The sequence below is a fragment of the Leptosomus discolor genome, chromosome 5 (genome assembly GCF_034619465.1).
Source record: "Leptosomus discolor isolate bLepDis1 chromosome 5, bLepDis1.hap2, whole genome shotgun sequence".
In the NCBI taxonomy this organism is placed as follows: Eukaryota; Metazoa; Chordata; class Aves; order Leptosomiformes; family Leptosomidae; genus Leptosomus; species Leptosomus discolor.
In genome coordinates, this window is record NC_141395.1 from 26,723,818 (window position 1) to 26,746,315 (window position 22,498).

Genomic DNA, 22,498 nt, shown 5'->3' on the forward strand with positions numbered 1-22,498 from the left:
AGGGAAAAACATATATAAACTCCAGCTTCAGCAGTAGAGCTTCAACAGGACTGCCACAGTGAACTACAGTTCTCAGTTTACTTAGCTCCTCTGGCAGGAATAGTCAGTGACCCTCATTTAAAAATGCAAATTCAAGATTTCCACAAAGAGCTTAGCTAGACCTGAGTCCCCAAGTCACATGATCAACATGGCATTGCTCACAACCCTATACCACTTCCCCAGTCATTTTTTCCTTTTAGCTTACAGTATCCTCTTCTCCTTCAGAATCTCCTTGTTAAGTAACCTTGCAGTAGTGCAGCTGCTATCCTCCAAACGCTTTCAAACTGCAAAAGATCACCATACATTAACACTGACGTCTTCTAAAGGAGAACAAAATAGAATTATGATGCCATGTGCTAACTAGCAATCCAATACAGAAATGGCTCCTGCAACAGTAGAGCACCCTACCAGGAAGCAAACTAGTTTTGTCCAGTGTAACAAGCACATCAGATCTTGCTTCTCACTTCACCTACCAATGTGAAACAGCAGGAGAGAAAATAAGCAGCAATAAAGACACTTGGAAGAGGATGCAAGATCTTTGAAGCTGAAAGCACCTTACAAACAACAATGTCTTGGAACAAAGAACTAGCCAGCTTGAAATGTGACAAGCTTGTATTTATAGTGTTAAAAAGCACAGATAAAAAGAATCACAGAAAGAATAAAAGGACAAGGAAAGGCATTCTAGCTCAAGGACTTAAAGAAATAAAACAAGTTTTATATGTCATGGTAGTGACATGTCACACATTGTTTTCCAAATGTTCGTAATGATATTTTCTGCCTGGTAGCCTTTAAAAATGTGCTGAAGGATAGCAAGCAAATTTATTCAAAGGTCCTAAAATGACAGCAATCTTTTTTTTAAAAAGAAAAAAAGAAAAGCTGTATGAAAACCAAGCTGTCAGTCTGCATCTGTTTCATGACTACAGGACGACTGAAACAACATGGCTTTGAGAAGGAAGCTTTGTTGAAGCGATACTCTGCTGCGCCTTCCAAGCGTCTTTGACAAAGAGCAGTAGTCTCCTTAATTTCTACTTCTCTCCTCCTCCATGATGATGGAATAACAAAAAATTGGTACACTAGCTTAAGTTTACTTCTTAAGTAAGCTTCTGGAAGCTATGGCCTCCAGCTTCTTCTTTCCCAGGAAGGCATGTCAGTAGCTGATCAGGATCTCTCCTCAGCACTTAAGAGAAGAAATGTTACCAGTTCTAGAGCCCATCACATCTTTCACACAAAATGCAATGTCAAATTTTGCCCCTTGCAGCCAGAAGTGAGCAAAGAAGTAAATATTGTATCATAAATAAATGCTTACTGCAGGATCACACCAGAATTATGGAGACCTATATTAAAAGCAATGAAATTTAAAATTACCTAATATATAAGAGAGATTAATGTAAGCTGGACAAAGTAACCCAAGTGAAGTCTAACAGTGCACGTTAACCACCTTAATCTTTCACTAAGGATAGCTGCTAGCAAGGGAACAGCTAGAAATCTGGCAGAATTAGTATGCCCTCTTCCAAGAATGAAACATCGGTAAAAAGCTGGCTTATCAATTTATGAATTACATGTATTAAAGGAGGTTTTACAAAGGTATTTACTAAGAACTCATTTTGACTCCTATAGATTTCCGAAGAAAGAGCAAAGTTTGTAAGGCATTCTAAAGTTGCTTTCTAAAAAGCATCTTTCCTGAATGGTTAGGGTGTTTCATATATATTTTTCAAGTGTATTTTGTCCTTGATCATTAAAATAAGCACACAGAGCATATTAGCAGAGGGATCATAATTTTCCATGCAATGAAAAATCTTATTGCAAAGTGATTATAAAACTCTCTATGAAGTTTAAGAAGGTGACAATCAATTTAAAAATTTCATGTCACAAATGTTATCTGAAAGACTATAACAAAATAACTCCAGAAATGTAAGCAGTTCAAGTCACTGGGGAGAATTTTCCTTTGTTAGGGTCTCCCCATGATCCCCACCACAAACCGCATTTTTGTTGTTTTGTTTGGGGGGGTGGGAGGTGTGTTGTTTCAGGTTTCGTTTGTTTGTTTTTATCTCCAAAGAACACCTTAGTAGAAGCTATCAGCTTTGACAGAACACCAAAATTCTGGCACTGAACCATAAATTGACCATTACCATAAAAAGAACTGCTAAATGAGAAACCATGTGCTCAGTATAAAACTAATTTCATGCTTTCAAAAGCACACAGTGGCTTCTAGCAAGATAGTGGCCCTGGGACTTGCAAAGACAGATTGGCTAATACAAATGGTGTGTGCTCCTGATGCAGTCTGCTTAGCCAAGCTTTACATGTACTGGCAGTAAACGGAAATTCTCGAATCTTCTGTCAAACAAATACACACTTATCTATAACTTTAGAGCTGAAAGCTATAAAACAGCTGCCTCATAAATATATTTAGCAGGAAAACGCATGAGCTGTCCTAGTTCCTCATTAAAAAAAAACCAAACAAACTGACAGCAGTCTTCACATAGTAAAGCATAGACATTTCTGTAGCAAGCAAGAAAAAAATTTTAACAGATATTTTTCATCTTCTTTCCTTCTTTTGTTAAAAAAATACTATCAGCAAATGCAAATATAGTCATAGCAGGTCTTACCACAAACCAAACATACTAGCAGAACAGCAATGCTTAATAAGTAACTCAGCTGAACTAACGTTTTGTGTTCTGCTATAGGTGAAATTCTCAATAAAACTTTTTTTTTTTTTTTAAACACACAGGTACAAAGTCTATTTAGTTTATGATAACGCTTCTTTCAAGCTTAAAGATTTACTACTAAAACTTCAAGAGCTACCTTTAGCACACTATCTGTTCCCTTAAATAAAACTTACTGCACTAAACGTCAAATTTAACTGGTTAGGGAGAAGTGACAGTAATTTTATACCCTTCTCAAAGCAAGTTGTCAGTGCAAATGAATTACTGGAAGCTATCCTGGGCACGACAGATCATAACTTTTAATATTAACAATGATAGACATATGCAAGATGTCAAATCCAGTATACAGTTTATTTAATTCTTTACTTTCTTATTTTATCTGGAGAATCCGACAGCTCTTGTGTTTTACGTGTCATTATAATTTGAGACTTAACAACCCAGAAAGCAAGCTTTGGTAAGAAGTATTTAGTCATACTGCTAATTAGCTTCTTTCTATAACAATAACGTAGCATCACTGACATGTTCCAAAAACATTTAAAATGCATAGGAAGTCACCTACTGGAAAGATGCCCTCTGCAAACAGCAAGCAAGGAAAGGGAGCTTGCCACATATTTAGAGTTACTTTTAATACTGAAATAAGAAAAGAAAAAAAAATATGCATTATATGCCTTGCCATTTTTCTTATCCTTTCCACTGGAATAACTAAAACACTAGTGACATGCACACAGAAATAATGCCAAACACGTAAGCATCTACTCTTAATATCATACCACAAAGCAATTCAGTGAAGTTTAATAATAAAAATCATGCTCACCTCTACTGGGAAGTCCACTCCACATTATGGCAATACTATTTAAGCAGCTTAAACAGCAACCAAGTTACATAAACAAAACTTCCAGTATCTGACCAATATGATCTACGGTGCTACAGAGACTTGGCTCCAGCCCCTGATCATCTGTGTGACAGTCACTGTTACACCAGTGCAGCCTCAAACCTTCCCAGATGCCGGCTTATTGCATTGCTCATTGAAAATCCTTCACACGCTGGCAACATTTTAGGGAAGGACAAGCACATTCTGAGTCATTTGTAAAGAAAGCAAAGCAATTTCAGTTCTGTATCTTCTTGCGTACCGAAACACAGAGCACTGTCAAAGTAGAAGTCTGAGGTGAATTTATGCTGAGAAACAGGCAATCCAAGCCTTCATTATCAATGCATGGAATCAGCTACAGTGATCAAATTCAAATAAACCAGTAAATAAAAGGATATGATTATGAAAGGCTCTACAGATTCAGCTCCAAACCACACAGAAAGAAGAATCATCTATCTAGACTGTGTAAATGTTAAAAATAGCTCTGTCTTTTCTACAATGAACACGAGACAGCTGAGAATCAGTAGCCTGTATTCTGATGAGGTTCGTTATTGGAAAAAAAATCCAGCAATACAAATTAATGATTCCTTAAAGCTTTTCTAAATAAGATTAATTTACAATTATGCAAATGAAGAAATAAGTACTTTTTAACCATATAACAGACAAAGTCTATTATACATAAACAAATAGGATATCTATTAAAGAGCAGGATAAATATTTGGATGAAAAATTTCAGAATACTGACCCAGCAAAGATTTGTACAGTCCAGCAGATTTAGTTGTTGATTTTTTTTTTTTTGGTACAAATATTGAATGCATGACATTACATGACCAATGCCTTCGTCTTTCAAAAACGACAATAATTTTTAATTACTCACTATGAAAAATCTCCATGGCTTATTAAATTCACGTTCTTCCTACTCCCACAGACTTCCCACTATGTAAATCCTTCTGTCTTTTCAGGTACTTCATACATTTTCTTTCCCAAAAAAGGTAAGAGGGCATGTGTCACTGTGCATACTCACACCCACAGAGATACACAGTACAGTAAGAATCAGATGTAATCACAACCAGGTTAGGTTTGCAAAGAAATAAAAAGATACAGGACTTTTTATTATAATACCTGTACAGTTATCCAAATATACTACCATGTCATGAGACAACTAGGAGAGAAATTTTGGCAGGATCCAATCCCAGCTAAGGATACTTAGTGTACAAAGTATCTGACTTACTTTTGCAAGATAATAATAAACAAATCTGATTATTTTTTTTTTCAGTCACTATAATACAGAAATCACTGTTGGAAATGAGCACTGAATAAAAAAAGATGACTCTGCATTTATAGATCCCTTTTCATTTAAGTTGTCTACTCCTGTAAACTGTGGATCACATCTTTCAAAGAGACAGTGAAGAAATCCTTGCAGCAACATGAACTCACTGATTTCAGTAGCTCTCCAGGCTAGACTGTTTAAATGACATGGGAGGCCCCCCAACCTGAGCAGACGTTGTGTCATCACCACTTCTGCAGCCATTCTCAGCTTGAAATCATGGCTGCTGACCAGCTATATTTTTGGTCCTAGACTCTAGAACACCTGATTAAGTGATGTCTCAAATGCTGGTTTCTTTACCACAGCGTAACTGCCCCCGAAGACAAGTTAAACTCTCCAGGAAGAAATGTTGTGGAGAATTTTGATATGAGAATGTATTTATGCAAACTACTGGCAAAGAGTGCAAACTGTGGTAGCCAATTTTATCTTGAAACCCTTCCCCACTCCAGCCAAAGCACTACTGCCAGTGGATAAAGAAAAACTGCTTTTTTTCCATATTAGCCACATACTCTGTTTGTTTGCTTACAAGTGTCATTCATGTGCTCCCTACCTCCTGGAGAACAAAGTGGAGGCTACAAATGAATAATAAGTCTTGATAACCTTTACCAACTTCAAAAAAGGTTGGGTTTTCCTTTTCCATCAGGGAATTTTTTAATGTTTTGCTCCAATGCAAATTGACAATCACTTAAAACCAACCAACCTCAAGAAAACAATTTTCTTTTTTTTTCCTTGAAGACTACCAGTAAGTACCTGTATCATCTACTTATTATTTTTATGAATTTTAGCAGTACTTTCACAGTACAGCTTCTCAAACACAGAACAAAGCATTATAGATACAGTTTGTAGTTTCTAGCAAACAAGAAACCATCTTTAATGTCAGCTCTGTCCCTTGATATTAACTCTCATACTCAACATTTCGTAAGTGGTACCAAGTGCACCAAAACCAATGTAATAAATCCCCTTAATTTTCAGACCAGCTAACATGACTGCTGTGAAAGAAATATAGCAATCACTTATCATAAACACATTTCATATTATAAGAAAAATGTTGACTTTTTCAAGTAAGTTGTGGAAGATATTCAAGTGATGGGAAGAACGTGGAACCATCTACCAAATGCGATTTTGAACAAATGTCCACTGAATAAGAAAAGAAGTCAACATACCCTATAGTGAGAACTGAAATACTGACAGTTTCTCAACAGCTCACTAGTCTAAGTTGCTTCACAGGAACGTAACTCTTTCTTTTTTTAAAAAAAAAATCACTATTATATTGGAGAAAGGTAATACTTTTGGTTTTAACAAGAGTCTTATCTTTTCCAAACAGAGTAGCCAAATAGGATAGCAAAGCAGGGAGCAACCTCCCTTTCACCTTTTCACACAGAGGGCAGAGTGAGAAAGCCTGGAGGCGTTGCTCTCCTTTGTGCCCCCAGAGCAGCAGGTTTTTTTCAAACTGCTTTCCCAAAAGTTTGGGCTGTAGGCAGAAAATGTGGAAGGCAGAATAAGCGTTGACCTTCTATAGGTCTAAAAACAGTTTTGGCATAACACAAGAAAGCATCAATTCACAGTGCTTTCTACTATAGTCTCTCTTCTCCATAGTCTTACACACCAATTCTACAGCTATGCATGCATGCATTTAGTAGGACTCTGCTCACAAACTTTTTCAAGATACTTTTGGTTGCTGCTTAGCATTGCTTTGAGTACTTGGTAGAATAATTCATAAAGATCTTCCATAATAAAAGTCAGATTATCCTTGTTCTTTTTTTCAGAAAAATGAAAGACAGACATTGATAAGGACTTTGAGGACTTAGATCAAGAGGCTTAAAGTAAGCAGAAATTCTATTCTTCATTAAGTCGCCACAAAGCAGCCTCAGATGGCAACTAAGCTAACCGTCAGAAAGCTACTCTTGGCCTAGCTAAGGATTCAAACCTACACACAAAGACCTCCATTTAGGATCAGATTCTCCTGACAATTAAAAACCAAGGAAAAACTCCACTAAAATTCAAGTAAAGCACTGCAGTTTCATTTTGTGGTAACAGACCATCATTTAATCCTGCACTAACCTAGTTACCTGGCATGGTAATTTCTTCAGTTTAGTTTTAAAAAAAAAAAAAAAAAGTCTTCCTCATATGCACCAGGCCAAAGGTGGGTGTGTGGATTTAAGGCTAGCTGGAATATTTTCCAAATAATTTCTCAATAGTCATTTTTACTTTTTGAGAGAAAGAAAACATCAAATGCTTAGAAAATTAATTATTAATATATATTAGATGTTTAAGAAGTTCCTTTTCATTTGACATAGCTGAAGACCCTACGCACACTTCCTAACTCTAGACATTTGACAAACTAATACGCAAGTTCACTATATAGCCCATGGATCTTTGAAGGACAATTCTTAGCACTATAATTGTAAGCCTCCCTGCCTCCATTAACTTGAAAGGACGCCTAGGCTTCTAACTTAATATGGCATTGCACAAGGAGGCAAAGTAGTTCTAGTATCTATTGCCAAAAGTGAAGAAAATCTGCATTCTCCGTACTCCCTTCTTCTCATCTCATGTCCAAGATTGCTGTTTTACCTTCTCCCTTGCACTAGCATTACCAGGCCCATTTTATGACCTGATTTAATTCATGAACACAACAGAGGTCTAGACATTTATGCATTTATTTTGCTAGTTTAACAAATCCATGGCTGTCATTGCTGTGAGCCAGATCACACAACTGTGTGTTGGTATCCCTCAGGAAACCATCCTTTGATTACTTCCTCAGTGTCACAGGGGAACACATTAGCTTGTAGGACTATTCCCTACAAAGAGTCACAGCATAGGGCCCACAGTGCTTCCAAAACTTTCCTGCAAGGTCCAAGATTTCAAGAGCAAAAAGGCAAAGCTGCTACCAGAATACACTGCCAGAGGACAGATATCCCAATCTCACTTCTAGCCAACCCACAGAAAGATCTTCAAACAGGTATTAATGAGTGGCATCTGGACCCCAAAGCACATTTACTGTTTAAAACATCCTAGGACCCAGGAAAGTAGTGTTTCTGCTTTGCCTGCTTCTAGAACTTGAGCAGTAATAAAAATGAAAATGCCTTATCCATTTCCACGGATCTGTAAAATTTGGACTTTGATAGGTATTTCTAGTACACTCACTCTTAAAACTACAACCGTTCCCATGTCAGCATCAGGGCAAAGGAGACAGAATCCAGGAATTCACCATGAGATACTACCCCAGGGTGGTAATGAGAATTTGTGGAACAAACTCAGCACCACCTACGAAGGAGAACTGGGATGAATATAACAAAATCATGCACAAAGCTGGCCACAGAACAGATTACCAAACAACTCGCTGTAATCCCTACAGATAGCTTGCTTAATAAAATAGGCTTGAGAAAATAATAGAGGCAAAACAAGCCAACAAATCCCACAGCCGTGGCTCGGTTGTTCAATCGCCGGGCTGCAGCACCACCTCGTGGAAGCCTTGCCATCCCGCAGCCACGGCGCCTTCCCTGCGTGCAAAAATGCTGTCCCCTCCGATCTTTGGTTCCTAATCAAGCAACCCATTAGCTACCTCTGTAAGCAGATAAGGAGCCAAGCAATCTTAAATTAGCCAAGTTCGTATCGCACTCTCAAAACTGGTTCCTCCGCCTTGGAAGAGCAGATACTGTAGCCCTTGTTTTCAGGGTGGCAGGTGAGAACCAACATCCTTCAGTTATGAACACCTATTTCAACATGCACTCAATAGTCCAGCATAACTAGTAAATAACTAGGATATAGCCCAACACAGAGATGAGTGAATAAAATACAAAGAAACATGAATTTTAACTCCTAAGCTATACAGTAACCCCAAAGTGTGTGTTCTAGCAAACATAAAATATTCTCAGCATCAAAACATTCTTTGAGCAATGGTGCCAGAGCATCAGATGCAATCCCCAGGAATGACAGTAAAGACATCGACTGCAGGGTTCCAGGTAACAAAAAGCAACAGAAAATATACAGCGCAAACATTTGAAATGTTTTCTATAAGTACACAGAGGAATTGAAATTAAATTAGAAAGTCCCATAGATATTAAGCTATTTTAAGAATGCACACAATTAAGTACTTTAAGTGTTATTCCATAGGAATTTAATCTTTTGGACCACAAACCTTATGCTTCTAAACACTAGACACTACTCGCTTTTAAACCAAACAGAACAATACCATAGACTTCAAAAAAGGTCAAATTCCGTTAACAAGAATCAAAATCAGGAAAAAAAAATAGCTAAACCCTTTAATGCAGTTTGACTGCTTCTAAAAAAACAAATCCCAAAGCAAATCCCCTCAAGTGGCTAATAAAAAAAAAAAACACACTAATAAAACTTCTTTCATGAAGATTTGAGATCTGTTACTTCAATACCAAGTGCTAATAAGCAGCAGCTTTTGCTTCTTTTAGACAATAATTCCTTAAACCTACAGCATTTCATTTATCTCAGAACTAGAAAGGATGACTTGCTATACTTGATCGAGATGTGAAGAATACTTTAAGATCAACTTTGGCCCTTTTGGATTCTACAGAGTATCAAAAAACCCAGAAATTTCTTTAACAAAATAAGTGGAAGGGAAAAAATAAAGTATCTATTTCAACTATCAGCAAGAAAACATCCTTAAAGTGCTGTAACAAATTTTCTTCAAAGCTGTTGGAACATCACAGGAAAAGGACAATCCTGCAGCAAAATCCTTAAACTATGACCCATGCAAGAGACCATATTGCATACCAGGACCCCTTAAAAAAGGGAAGGAGAGTCACGCCCTTACAACCATACAAGATGGAATCATTTGTTCCATGTGTTCACTTTCTTATATGCGCAGAGAAGTAAGGAAATGCCACATTTTTCTCAGAATAGCTATGAGCTGAGTCTAATACTAAAATAAAAATAAAAAACACAACAAAAAGCAGGACTTTATGTGCTTTGCACCTATACCTTGCATGTTAAATGTATTTTGCCCAAGCATTCGAGACCTTTGTTTCGCCCAATAAGTAAGAAGTATTATTTCAAATTTACTTCTCACTTGAATGAGAGTAATTAAAAGCCAGACCACTGAAAGCAGAAATAATGAAAGGGCCAGGCCTGTAAATTCCAGCTTTCTTCTTCCCTTTCCCATCCTAAATTTATTTTAAAAATTTCTTCTGTACACACAGCATCCTTCCAGAATGTTTTGGGAACCAAAGCAGATGACAAATTGCATCACTATTTGAAGCCACAACAGCTACTTTTAAATAGACCACATCTCAGCTACACAAGGCCCAACACAGCCATTATTCATGCATTAATGCAATATTGCCTCAGTACAAGTTGGCTTCACAGGAAAAGAAATACACCAGTAATTCTGAACATGGCAAAATATTATTAACTACCAGTATTCTTCTATATTAATTTTAATGGTTATGTTGGGTAGGGAAGGTAGAACTTAAAAAGCTTCCTCAGATCTCTTGACCAAAATTCAAGAAGTCATACTAATCATATACCTGTGCTTGTACTTGCAAACAAAGTGCCAGGAGCTGTACTTGTAGGGAGTTTTCCATTATTTAGCTGCTTCACCCTTTTCAGGTGGGACTTCCCATTGTAATGAACTTGAGCTTGTGCTGCAGAGTTCAGCTGTATATTGCATACTTCACAGAAGGAAAATAGTATCTTCTTTTTTTCTTTGCTTAATTGATACTCCTGTCTGTCACTCCTCAGTCCTTTTTCTTCAAATCCTCGTAGAACAGCTGGTTGATTCATAATCCCATCTTCAAAGACGTGGTCAGGACTTAATGGACGCTTCATACCTACAAAGCAAAAAGACAAAATTGTTACCAGAAGCCAGCTAATAATGCTTACTACTAAATCAGCATTTTAAAAAAGAAAATGCTATACAACATGAACCAAAGACCAGTTCCAACAAATAAGGTTCCAAATTGCAGAGGTGCTGCTTAATAGAGAAACAGATGCATTTGTGACACACTGCAGAGCTCAGAAATAATAGCTTGGTAATATATCATAGTCTGCACTCAACAGCAACTCACAACAATTCATTTTGTTCTGTAAGCTCTCTGTTTTAAAGCAGTTTTATTACTGCATCTCTAGCAGAGGTTAAGATTATTTTCAAATACATTTCCTCCACCGCACTAAACACTGGTTCCAGAGCTTTTCACTTTCCTATGCCCATAGCAGTACCCACTGCCCCAAATACAATTATTTGACAAAAAGGATGCCAACAAGACATGCTACTGAAACACTAGAAGACAGCAGACTGTTCAAGTGAGACTAATTAATACTTTCTACTTTTATATACACCCAAATCTTCAGCCTTCATACAAGTGTTAAGATGTTGTCTACAGTAGTCCATCAATAGCTTCACTTATTAAAACTATTATACAGAGAAGTGTCAGCTAGAAGTTAGTCATGTGGGAGCTACATAAATACACAGTAAATGACAGTCCCTGGACAACAACTGAAATACGCACTTTGTCCCTAGAGAATAAAAAGCTCATCATGACAAATGAACCAGATCTTTGTGAGCATCTACCTCCCTGTTAGGCAGGAGGAATGAGAGACCCCACACCTCCACACACACAAAAAACCCCACAAAAGCAATTGTAGCAATCCTCCCCAAAACAATGTAGTATTCACAAGCAATACTAGAATACTCCTCTCACTATCCAGACAAGTATATTGCCAGGAGAAAGTCTGGTTCTTTGGCACAGGTATCTAAATGGAATCAACTTCAATAATAGGTTATTTTAAGAGTCATTTATATGGTGGGATGGAGCATTTCATCACATTCCTAAATCTAGCCCATGCTTAGAATTTTAGTATTTGTACAAATTCCTCCTCAAGCATGGTTCACCAATCAAGTATTCTAAATAGAGTTCATAGATGTAGTCATATATTTGTTTCATATAACTGACAGTAGTCATCAAATAAACAAAAAATAAACAGTACATTTATTAAGATACACATTATATCAAATATTAAAACAAAAATAATTATTAAAAATAATTGTAGGGTCCAAGTACCTAATTGCTTTTAAAAACAAAATACTAGTGATCCTGAAAACCTAGGCTAGACACTGTCACACTGAATCATTTAAGCGTAAGTATCATATTTCAAGGCAAACAACCAAGATCCTCAACTTGGCTGAGCTTAGATGACATTTTCATCTGAAAATTTAATCTGCTTAGAGCTTTGGTATTCGTTACTTTTCAATGCATTTTTAAAACCATAAATAACTCCCTTTGTTTTCTGTATATTTTTATTTCAACAGCACTGTTGTAGATTTTGTTCCCTGAAGCAAAAGGTTTGGAAAAGAAAGTCTTTTTATATTAGTTTTAGATGCTATAAACATAAAACCATAATTATTTAATAATAAAGTAGGCAAAAGTTTAAAAATTCTGACTTGTCAGAAACGTTGTAAGTTAGATTGCAGAAAGCAAATAATAATTCAAAACATAATTCAGGAATTATTTCAATAATCTGTAAGATCTTAATGAAAGCCATTTTGGATACATTTAAAAGTGGCAGAGGCGAATATCTGCATTAGGAAGCGGCTTGGACCAGAAGGCAGACTGATGTAGCAGGCAGCTGCTGCTGAGTGCCTGTAACATCACCAGAACCTTTCAAAGGGGGCTTATTCTGGAAAGCACCAGCTTGGTACCATATTAGCCCATTATCACTGCAGCATGAGATACACACACTCCTGGACTGCATGTTTTGGTTTACTTTCACTGAAAGGAAAGAAACCTTTCCGTTGGTAAAGTCCAAGACTTCTGAAATATGAATCAAATCAGGGTTAATGAGGAAAATCAGAACACTTGCCTCGGAAGTGCACTCCTGTGCACTCCTTATGTAACCAAAAATGCTTTTCATATGGACACACCCAGAAAGAACAACTGAGTGTACTAAGGACTCAGACACCATACCGACACCCTAAGGCAGCATCCTAGCTGCCAGCCTAGAATGAAAATCAACCTTCAGACAAACAAAAGGAAACCTGTCCAAATTTCACTTTTGTTTTTACAAACAGGGTAGTTTTAAATTCACTTTTACTACAAAGTACTGTCTTCGTTGCATTAACACAGGACAAATGAGTCCTTAAAGCAATCTCTTGCTACTAATTTAAGAAGTAAAAACCACAAGCTGAAATTTTAAAATAACCCTGATTGCCTAAAGCTCTGCATCTAAATTAAAAGGTGACCTGATTATAAGCAGCACTGACCTCCCAACAACTGCGGGGAGCAGCAGATGCAAAGCACTTTTGAAAAAATACCTATATTCAGCACCTTAAACCTTCACTTTAGGAGGGCTTGCAGTGGCATACTCTGACCAGTCCAACCCTGGAGAGGACCTGTACATGCAGCCAGAGACCAAACCACGCTGGTCCTCAGAAGTCTACCTGTTCATACACAGAAAACCCAGCCTTCATCTTCCTGAGATTTAAGAGACCTGAACATTTGGTACAGCAAATCATCTGTGTTTTGAAAGCCTGGTCCAGTCCCTTCTTAAGTGTTTAAGAAGAAAATGTTGGTGGCAAACATCCACCGAGATTTTACAGTATGCATATGTTTCACACAGTAATACAGCTTTTACCATAACTCATCACTTCTTGTGGTGTATGTATTTGTTGAAAAAATAAAAAATTATTACATTAAAGGTCCCATTTGTACTTAAAATTCTGACTCCTTCCTTTCCTCTTTAAAGTTAGGGTTGGAAAAACATACCTTTAAAAATCTCTGCTGAAATGTCCTGGCCCTAGAATACGTAGAAGTAGTACAACTCTGCATTGAGTCAGTGTCAAGCATCTCACCATGAATGCAATTTATTTTGTAAGAGGTAACCTTTCATTAGAAGGCTATCTGAATGCTTTATACTCTTAGGAGAGAAACTTGTACATACACATTAAATCGTAATTAAAAAAAAAAACCAACACAAACTACAAAAAGAAAAATTTGAGCACTCTTCCTATTCTCTACATTTCCTATTTACTCAAATTTATGCAAGCAAGCATCTGGCATGCATCTTTTTCTTTTTCCTTCAAAAAGAGCTTTTCACTGCAGACAGATTTTGAAGAGTTCTGGATGGTACTTATTCTCACTCACCCCCAGTCAGATATGAAATTGCGCCATTTCGTTCCTCAGGCTTATACATAGCTCAATAACATTATCATGTAACAGAAGCAGCTACTTGAGACTACAGTCAGTGAACTGAGAATAAAGAGAAGTTACACGATCATTATATTCTGAGGAATCAAAAAAAAAATTAGAGTAAGAGTTATAGATGGAATTGTGAAGTATTTAGAAGTAGGTTTAAATCTTAAAAACAAGAATATGAGTTCATTAAAAGGGAGAAAGGATGGAAATTATCATATGAAGAAGATAAAACAGATCAATCCTGTGAGCTCCCACTTTTGTATAACCTGGATACAGCACAGTATGAGCCAAGTCTCAGCAGCAGCTGATCCACAACAATATTCACAAATTAAAATGTCCCACAGAAAAAGAACATGATTCTGTGAATCATACTGGAGTGACACACACGTTGCAAAGGTAGTGCCATGTCACTGTAGTTGTATTTACTCAATGACTTACAAGACTAGACCCAATTAAAAATTGAAAGGTGAGAACATAAAAACAAGGAAAAAAAAAAAAACAGGAAACAAAGAAGAGCATCCAAGCATGTTAGAAAACATCCAGCTGAAATGATCCAGAAAAATGTGAGTCCATAAAGGGATTGTATGCCATATTCATCTTTTACAGGTACTTGAAAGTCTGCTTCTTTTTCTTGCAAAGGTAAGTTCTGATTCAAACCAGATATACTTATTTTTACTTTGATCAAAATCATAAGAGGAAGCACTGCAAGTATAAGAGCTTTTCAGGTATTTGACATAAGCTATTACCAGACTAAACAAGTTGTCCTCCCATTATGTTTCCTCCCCAGTACACAGAACTGATCTACCTGAATAGATTCTGCAAGCAATACTGGAGCAAGAATAAATTAGTGATTTATGACACCACATTAAAATTCTTAGGTGTCATGAGATACCCTGTTAGGATTTCTGGAACCACATCTTCTCAGCCTCTTACAGCTGGCAAAGAAATCTAAGTGTGGACATGCTTTGTACTCAAAGCTCAAGGCAATTAGCCTTTCAATTCAGCTAATTTACTTTTAAACAGACCTGTGCTTTCAGAAGAGCCACAAAGAAGTATTATATATAGTACGCTGCTGTACGTGAGAATGTGCAAATCTTTAGTCAAAGGAAATAAGCTTTGGTTATCCTAAAAATTAGTGATGGTTACATGAAGCATTCTCTTCCTGAGTGCTGGTCTAAACTTTTAGAATGCCGATTCCTAATGAATTGATACTTCAAAGAACCACTATGCTGGAAATGTAATTAGGCTGCCATCCCTCAGTGGATCTGTGCCAGGTAAGCAAAACAGAAAACGTATTTTAACAACTTACATATGGGCAAAGAGAATTTTCTCCTTTGGAGAAATTTCGCCTTTGGAAATAATCAAATGAGTTACAGAAGACACAGAAACAAATACAAAAGTTAACAGGCTTTCTATATTGCTACATTTCCAGATATGTTAATTCAGTCAACTGGCAGGGGCAGGAGGGGAGAGAAAGAGAGACACCCCAGACTGAGCCTTGATCCGTACACCTCTTAAGAACCTCCTATGGGGAAAAACTATCTATGCAGATGGACCAGTGAAGTCTGCATGCATGCCTTAAGAGCTGTGGTCTTGCACTGCAGCAAGTTTGATTCCATAGTTCCTCACCTCTGCCATAAAACATATGCATATACACACACAAAAAAAAAAAAAGCAACAAGAGAAAACAATCAGCTTGAATACCTCCAGAGCATTATTTAAAAGAAGTTCACTAGAGCTGCTTTTGACAAGTCTTACGACCTTTCTTATATTTTTAGATAGTATTTCCCAAACATAGATAAACTATCAAGAGGCATATGGTTTGCACCATCTGGGCAACAAGTTCTATTGGGATACTGTGGTGAATAGCATATGCATAGTGCCTTGTGCGCAGTATCCTACAGTGTTAAAAAAGCACTAGAGACTATTTTGAAGCCAACCTTGAAAAATCCCCCATATGTTTAAGGGACCAGCTTTCTTTCAGAAAATGTGTTCCTCTTTCTTTCAGCACAAATCAAAACAGAGAACTGCCATGTTTAATCTTCATCTTGTTCTGGAATTCCTCAAGGAGGCATCATATTCTGCAATGTTTCCACCTGTCAGACTATTTATTATCCATCCATACATATCTGATCAACTCACTTATTTCTTGCATCTCTGTTCACAAAGCACATAGAATGTTTTAATTCAAAGTCACAGTAGAAACTGGATGGTTCAGAAAAGTAAATACATTTTTATTCCTTGTAACAGATAAAGAATAATCAGTTAATCATCACACACTGACCAAACCTGGTTAAGTAATTTTATAGCCTGTATTTTGATGCTAGTTTGTCAATGCAAAGAGGAATAGGAAGTCAGCTTGCTATTCCTGTGTACGAAAAGTTTTGAATGGTGTAGTATGACAAATGGCTGACAGCCTCTTCACTAACACATTTTAGAGGATTTAACATTTGAACAAGATTCTCTTTAAACTACAAAAACAGATGGTTGTTTCACAACACAAACATTAGCTGTTCAGTACAAGGTAATTCAGAAAATTGAAAACATTCAAGTATCTAGTATTTTGCTTTGTTCTACCAGCCTTGAAATTGTCCATGTTAAGGAAACCTAAAGTTAGACCTACTGTACTAGACTGTGAGCTCAGCTAAACTGGAGTAAATAAAATCACTCTCGACTTAGATTCTCACAGACTGGTTGCATGTGCCCATGTTTGTAGCTAGGTCTAATTATAAGGTTGATCCATTCCTCTTTAGCCGCTGTACTTAGAGACTTCTGGCATTCTTAACATTAACAAGAATAGATTTACATGACAACTTCTTTGCCAAAGAGATATATCTTCACCTGACATAACATATCTGATTGCTGCCAAGAAGGTTAATCAAGTTTGGAGCCCAGACAGCTATCTTGGATTATGCTTCAAGAGGAACAGAGAGCTTTCCAGCATTATCGTAACATGTTTTTGCTTGATGAACCATTTGACAAGTTGGTGCCTTCTACTGGGGAATCTGTCACTAAGCCATTACTTACCTTCAGTTAACTTGCACTCTACTTAAGTATTCTTATTTAATTGTACAAGAACATCTAGATACCCAAAGTGTCCAACGTCTGGTTGTATATGTCATCTTAGACTTTCATCCTCCCCATGCATAAGTCTATAGAGAGAATAGGCCTGCCAGGAAAATGCTACTCAGGTCCCTCAGCTTTCTCCATCAACAAGTCTGTTGAATAAATTCATACAGCATTCCTCATAACCACACTGCCACCTGTAGTGTGTTGTCTGCAACACATTCAGTCAGGTACCACAGTCCAGTCTCTGTGTTTAGTGTCTCCAGAAACAAAACAAAAACAAAAAACAAAACAAACAAAAAAAAGAGTCCACGACATACCAAACATCACTAATTGTCAGTATCGGGCCATATTCACATCTTAATTCATCCAGGAACTCTAATTTTCTATCAAAGACCTAAACCCCAAAGACCTAAACCCCTAAAGCAACACCCATGAAGGAGGAAAAAGCCCACAAAAATATAGACAGACTTGAACAGGTTCTTTGGACAAAGCCAAGATTAAAACATCTCACGTGCCAAAATGCCAAGCAGCCAGCAAAAATTAATAATTTTAAAAAATACGTGGGATACTTTTAAAAGGTTAACCATGTGAAAAGTATAAGTCATTTTAATAGTAACTCCTCAAAAAGTAGATCAAAATTTTAAAAAGCTTTATTTTTCCAAATAGAAACGAACAAAGTGAGTTTTCTTAAGTGTATTCCAAATTTTGCCTATTTTCACAATCTGCTGCCTTGAGGCTAGGGAACTGTCTTATAAATTACTAATTTAATAAAATGAATTTAGTTGTATTGTCTCTAAGATAATTTTCTAAGACTATTTCTTAAATCGCTAGACTTCTACCAAGTTGCTAGACTGGGTTTTTCACTTGCATCTTTCAAAGTATCATATCCAAGTATTCTTTTAAATCAAAGGACTCCTCTTGTATTCCTCCATAGAAAAAACATCTACACTGAATAATACAAAACATTAATTAGATGTCTCCACCAAATTTTACAACTCAGAAGAGGTGAAAACAAACTTATAAAAGTCAAATGATGTAGAGGATATAGTTTGAACCTGCCTTCAACAAGAAAAGGACCCCCAAAAAATCATGTCTTTTTTAAAGAAAAAAAAAATTATTTCTATATGTTTTAGAATAATTTCTTAAAAAATAACTTAATACCCACTGCAAAGCAAACTGCTTTTAACTAACTGGAGAACTGGTACAAGATGTAAGGTACTTCTAATGAAGCATCTAAGTTAATTATAAAAAAGAGTTTTAGGCATGAACTTGCACAAATAAAGATCAAAACCCACTGACATAATGGGAGATTCCCACAGGGTATTTGTACCTGGCTTTTGCTTTATCTTGCTTGAGCAAGTCTCAGGAAGCAAAAATCATTACCAATCTTTCTTAAAAATACTGAGAATTGACCTGAGCATAAAAAGAAGCCACAATGGAAAGCCTGGCATAGTAGACAGCCATCTGGTTCACATGGCCTAAGTCTGACAATGCTAGTAGCTGAATATAAGTTGTACTGGAAACCATTCATTCAGGATAAAGACTGGTAATGCTGCAAAAGAGCTCTTGGACACAAGAGCAAGAACTTTGAGGACTGTGTGAAAATAATATGAACAAACAACAAGCAACATTCAGAAATAGCGTGAGACACACACAGCTTGCTTGACAGCACTAAGAATATTCAGAAAAGAAAACTGCAAGCATGATCAGTGGCAGTGAACATGAATCCTAAAGTGCTCCTAAAAAGATGGTCCCAGATTGATCATCCATAAAAGACAGTCCATGTACACCATTATTCTCTTTTGGAACCGAAAAAATGTTGAAAGCAATGTTCCCTTATGGTACAAAGGTAAAGGGACATAAAATACATTTTGCCTTATTAACTACTTAAGATTTGTGATCAAGTTATAAGAGAATTATCCAACTGGTATTGCCAGACCATAAAAACAGGCAAGTGGATCACCTAGTTTGAAGTCACCTGCAGGAACAGACCAGGTCAAAGTTAGCATTGCCTTGAATGTAACCCTTCACTTCCCGTTTTCCTTGTTTAAAGGAATCATGGCTAATCATATTCTGTGCCGATACTGAACTTAGAAAAGCCTCCGGCAGAGTCGAAGGTATGGCTGCTACCTAGTTCCTCCTGCCCGTCCATAGACTTGCACAGACCTCTTCTCAACTTGAGCTGCCAGTCACCTCAGGCTTTAAGCAACTGCTGCCTGCAAAATCCATTCTGAATACCTATTTTATTCCACATTAAAATACACACTTCTATTCATAAAAAATGGGGCAGCCTTTTGCTGGTTTTGCTGACATGCCACACCTGATCCAGAAATAGCACATGCATGTGCTTCCATGCTGCAGATAACCCACCCTGCTCTTCCTTCAATTAAGAGTCTGTTAGAGTGAGTGCATTTGCTCATAGAAATTTGACAGACAAACATTCCTCATTTCTTTGCATTCCAGACAGTGCAACCATGCTATTGCATGAAACTACTTTGGCTTTGATAAACTTTTGCACATATCTCTAACCTTTACATTTTAATTTTAAGCTGAAAGGTAGTAATTGAACTAAGAACTCATGTGGAGTTTTGTTTGATTTTCTTCTCTTTTATTATTAATTTGTATAAAATCAGTATACTATTTGCATATCATACTTAAGAAGCAAAAGCACTTGAAGAGACTCAGATAGTATAGTCGTCCCCCCCCAAACCTTCATACCAAAGAAGCATTGGCAATTCCAACAGCAGTAAACTGCATAATCATTTTAAACCCCACACTCTTCTAGGTATTCTGCACTAAGTATCCTGAAGGTACTGAGAAAAAGAATAGTCCAGCCAGCTATTTGAATCAATAGTAGATGCCATTTTATTGAACTTTTGCTTCATACCCATTTCAGCAGATACACAGCCCCACGAAGTGCTCATAAAACATGACTTGACACAAACCAAAACAGATGTCTTAACTGCAGTATAAAGCAAATTGCATGATAGATGCACAGATTTCTTCCTTTCAAATATGTTTGTACTTGATACAACCCAGAGCTTCCTACGGGACCAGCTTTACTATCTAAAATACTCCATGTAAGGAACCTGTCACATGAATGACAAGCAACCCCTTCCAATCAAAACTGGTCTAAACAGTATTTCTCAAAGCACTTGTGTCCCGAAAAAAGGCTCAGTGCATAGAGCCAGGGACAGAGAGGATGAGGGAAGTGGTCTGCGACTATCTGCATGGTTCACACGTCTGTCTGGGCATCCCCCACCTGGGAGAAGAGAAAATGGGAATAGAGGAGGGACAGATGTGCATTTCCACTACTGCATCTGGAACAAAACTATGGGGTGTTCTTTTGCAAGTCATTTTACACCTTTGTGTCCAAATCATCCCCTCCCTTCACCCATCAACTCAGACTACACTGTCAAAGCAAGGGCACGTTTTATAGCATGCATTTGTACTCATTATCAGCATCAGGTATGGTTTGATATGAGGCATCTAAACATCACCTCTGACACAGTACCTAAGAAACAGAAGAATTTTTTTTAGCACAAAAGCATCAACAAAGATTAGAAGTTTGCCAAAATAAGAGCCATTCAAGTTCATTATCAAAATTAAAAAACTATGGAAGAATCACTTTATACCCACCCATATTACAGAGATGGACCTGAGGTACAGAATTCAGCTTTTGCTGATTACTGCATAAAGTGAGCTTCTCGCAGTGTTGACTGCATACCAACTGCCGTGCTAACAAGCAATGTCTTCCTTCGGACATTTACAAACATCTGAATGCTTATTCATGACAGTCCCACATATCATCTGCCATCCCAGATGGTGACTGGTAGGATGCTGATTTTGTCCTAAGGCAGTTACCACCCACCAAGCTAGTATATGCAGGGCTAAACAAAAAGCATGTGCCATCTGCTGTCAAGTTTATAAGACTTTTTGAGACCTACTAGGTTAGTTTAATTTTATTTTAGATCAGGCAGGTCAGGAGGCTACAGCTCTCTAAATGCCCAATACAAGAAGGGTAAGTTGCACTGTAACAGACATGAAGTAAATCAAGAACAAGTTACAATGTGCTGCTGGGCCCACCTCTAACACCATGAGAGCACCAAGGATTCTCACTGTGATCAGTGGCGAAAGGCACATACAGCCCACAAGCTCAGAGGGAACCAGAGACAAAGAAGGAAGATGAAATTCTGCAGAACTCAGATTTCTTTAGCCTAAAGAAATTTTAGAAATTTTCTTTCTCTCTGACAGGATGTTTTTTCTGCCTCCTTTCCTTGCATCTCTGCTGCTATCATTTTGACAGCTGTTCTCCATCTTATGATTTCTTGCCCAGCCCCAACTCCTTTCCTACCCCTGTATCTCCACAGATTCACATGGATGTCATACTATAGACATATATAGAGGAAAGAAAAGTTAATTAAAAAGCAGAACTAGTGTGACATCTTCTGCCTGCCTCACAAACAGTGTAAACTTCCTCTTCCTCGCTTCTTCTGTCATATCCATTTACAGACAGCTAACAGAGAATACAGCAATTTCCCCAATCCAGGGCCATTAAACACTCAAGCTATATAAAATAATTCTACACATTCTTCTTAAGTTATCTAACTAAATCTCTTTTTGTATGTTGATAAAGATGTAAAAGCAAGCAGAGAAAACAGAAAACAACATCCACCAGTGCATTTTTCCGAACATTTCTAAACAACCAGGTACACAAAAACCTTTTGCTGAGGCAGGGAATTAACTCTTGCACAAGTGTGAAGGTTACACCACTGTCTGCACAGAAAAAAAAAAAAAGTATTGCTTAAGCCCAGCCCTTATGAAGTAGAATTTCAAACTCAGCCAAATTGCCTTTAAATCATTAACAACAGAAAAACAGGACCACAAAGGAAGATCACGAAGGGCTGCACTGCACAGTAATGAGAGACAGGGGTTGCAAAGGTGTCTGCAGGTGCCCAACACTATAAGAGCTCCTGGTGCTACAACCCACACCAACACTGCTGCATCGGCAGAGATCCTCCTGCGAGCCTGGCAGCAGATGCTGAAGGAAGACACCTCCAGCCAGCACTAGTGCATCGTCTCCTCCAGCATTCATACCATGTACAAGCAAAGAGAAGGATTTGACGTTCCTCTCCCCCTCAGCAAGCAGAGGCAATAAGGGGCACAAGGTTGAGTTTCTCAGTGCTCCTTAACAAAAGGTTCCTTACTCTTCTTTAAATGACTGTTAGTACAACTGTCAGTTGCTTTAAATTATCCCAGACTGCTTCCTCTACTGTAGAGACCACAAATACCTATCTATGCATCCTGCTGCAGCTGTCTACAGAACACATGGCTTTATTAAATGTCCATGCAATCACAAATGTAATTAAAG

At 37.4% G+C, this 22,498-nt stretch overlaps 1 protein-coding gene across 1 annotated transcript in view; it reads right to left on the reverse strand.

Annotated features, from left to right (window-relative positions):
• The window catches only part of ZNF385B (zinc finger protein 385B), a 148,260-nt gene extending 127,367 nt beyond the window's left edge, over positions 1–20,893 (reverse strand). Inside the window, exons 1-2 of the mRNA XM_009960377.2 lie at positions 20,767–20,893; positions 10,396–10,698 (exon numbers count right to left, since the gene is read on the reverse strand). Of these exons, the coding sequence (XP_009958679.2) occupies positions 10,396–10,698; positions 20,767–20,893 (430 nt within the window). The remainder of the gene's footprint in view (positions 1–10,395; positions 10,699–20,766) is intronic.
• Between the last annotated feature and the right edge of the window lie 1,605 nt (positions 20,894–22,498).